Source organism: Pseudozyma flocculosa, assembly GCF_000417875.1.
Source record: "Pseudozyma flocculosa PF-1 unplaced genomic scaffold scaffold00009, whole genome shotgun sequence".
Classification (NCBI taxonomy): Eukaryota; Fungi; Basidiomycota; class Ustilaginomycetes; order Ustilaginales; family Ustilaginaceae; genus Pseudozyma; species Pseudozyma flocculosa.
In genome coordinates this window covers 78,868-80,638 of record NW_006920877.1, presented here as the reverse complement: position 1 = coordinate 80,638, position 1,771 = coordinate 78,868, and the positions used below count along the sequence as shown (strand labels likewise).

The 1,771-nt window shown below is 68.8% G+C and overlaps 1 protein-coding gene across 1 annotated transcript in view; it reads right to left on the bottom strand.

Annotated features, from left to right (window-relative positions):
- PFL1_03004 (uncharacterized protein) overlaps window positions 1–1,771 on the bottom strand; it is a gene marked incomplete at both ends in the record, with an annotated part of 7,723 nt that overhangs the window by 4,065 nt on the left and 1,887 nt on the right. The window contains one exon of the mRNA XM_007880521.1: window positions 33–1,769. Within this exon, the coding sequence (XP_007878712.1) occupies window positions 33–1,769 (1,737 nt within the window). The remainder of the gene's footprint in view (window positions 1–32; window positions 1,770–1,771) is intronic.

Below are 1,771 nucleotides of genomic sequence, written 5' to 3'. Positions count from 1 at the left end.
GGCGTGGGCGACCCGGCGTCGTGCGGCCGCACCGCGCTGCTGGCTCGCACGGCAGACACGGGGCTGCTGCCACTGCTGCTGGGTCCGGCACTAGCGGCCGGAGCGGCAGCTGGTCTAGCGGCGCCCGGCCTCGCCAGGCCAGGCCTTGCGGCCGCCGGAGCAGCAGCGGGGGCAGGCGCCGCGCGCGCTGCTGCCGCCGGTTGTAGAGCGGCCGCTTGGGACTTTGCTGCGTCGATGAGGGGCACCACGGTGTTCCGCGAGGCAGCCTTGAGCTGGTTGGCCTGCTCCAGCACGAATTTGTAGCCGGCCCGGAGGACAATGTAGGGCAGCGCCGACTGCGCCGCTTTCCGCACGGCGGCGAGCTTGTCGTCAAGGGACTGGACGGCGGGCAGCGCCAGGCCCGCAAGGTCCATGCCCTTCTCCGGCATGTGGCCCTCGAACCACGCGCCGAGCCAGGCGAACAGCTCCTGCCGCAGCATCGGGTTGGCGATCTTGGAGCTCTCCAGCACGCTGCAGAAGCCGGGCACCATCGGGCCCACTCCGATCTGCTCTGCGATGGCGGTCAGAGTGGCCACGGCCGAGGCACGCACGGGCGCCTTGGCGTCCGAGAGCACCTGCGTGATGGGGCCGACCAAGATGCGTGCGTGGGGCTCAAAGTTCTTGTTCATGCCCGTGGCAATCTTGGCGGCGACGTCGAGTGCCAGCGTCTTGCACATGATGTTGCTGTCCGAGTACCGCAGCTTGAGCGCCGCGGCGAGCTCAGTCATGTTGCCCTTGAGCCGGGTGTTGGCCGTGACGATGCCCTGGATCTCCTCGAGCGCCTCCTTGCGCTCTTTCCAGTTGGCATCGCTCATGCGGGCGACCGTCGAGCCGTGCACGAGCTTGTCGATGTCGACGCGGGGCACCAGCTCGTCCAAGAGGTCCTCGTCGATGCCACCGCCTGCGCCGCCCGCAGCTCCATCATCACCCCCTCTTCCACCTCCTCCTCCGCCCGCAGCCGCTTCGGGGAGCCGATTCTCGTCGCTGAACCTCGTCGGCGCAGGCGGCGGGTTGCTAGCGGCCTGTTCGATCTCGGCCTCGATCGTCGTCTTAAGCTGCGGGTTGAGGTCGCCGAGGAAGCTGTTTAGGGTGGTGCCCAGGAACCTTGCCAGCGTGCCGATGGCCTTGGTCGCGTTGGTCCGCACCCCGGCGTTGGCCGACTTGAGGCAGGTGACGAGGTAGCCAATCAGGCCGCGGACATCGACCCCGGCCGTGCCAAACTCGAGCAGGCTCTGGTCGACCCACAGGATCGAGTCGGCGATGGCCTTGGGCGCCTTGAGGCCCGCCAGCGGCCCGAGGGCCTGGTTGAGCAGGAAGCCGTACGACGTCTTTTCCGCGTACAGGCCGAGCGTCTCGGCCGCCGGACCTTTGAGCTTGATGTCGCCCAGCTTGTCGCACAGCGGCTGCACCGAGAGGGCAACCGAGGGCCTCCCAAACGTCGGCGATGCCTCGGCCAGCTTCCGCAGCGCCTTGTACACCTCGGCCAGCACCTGGAAGTTGCTCTCCTTCCAGCCCGGCTTCTTGCCCAGCGCGCGCACGATGATCTCGGCCTCGACCTCGTCGACCTCGCGCTCGAGCCAGGCGTTGAAGTCGGTCATGCCGGCCAGCCGGTCCTTCCAGACGCCGCTCGCCAGCTGTGCGGCGATGCCCTCCGGGATCAGGTCGGCAGCCCGCGCCTCGGCATCCTCGGAGTTGAAGCGGTACTTGACCGGCTCGGTCGCCGAGGCCGGCT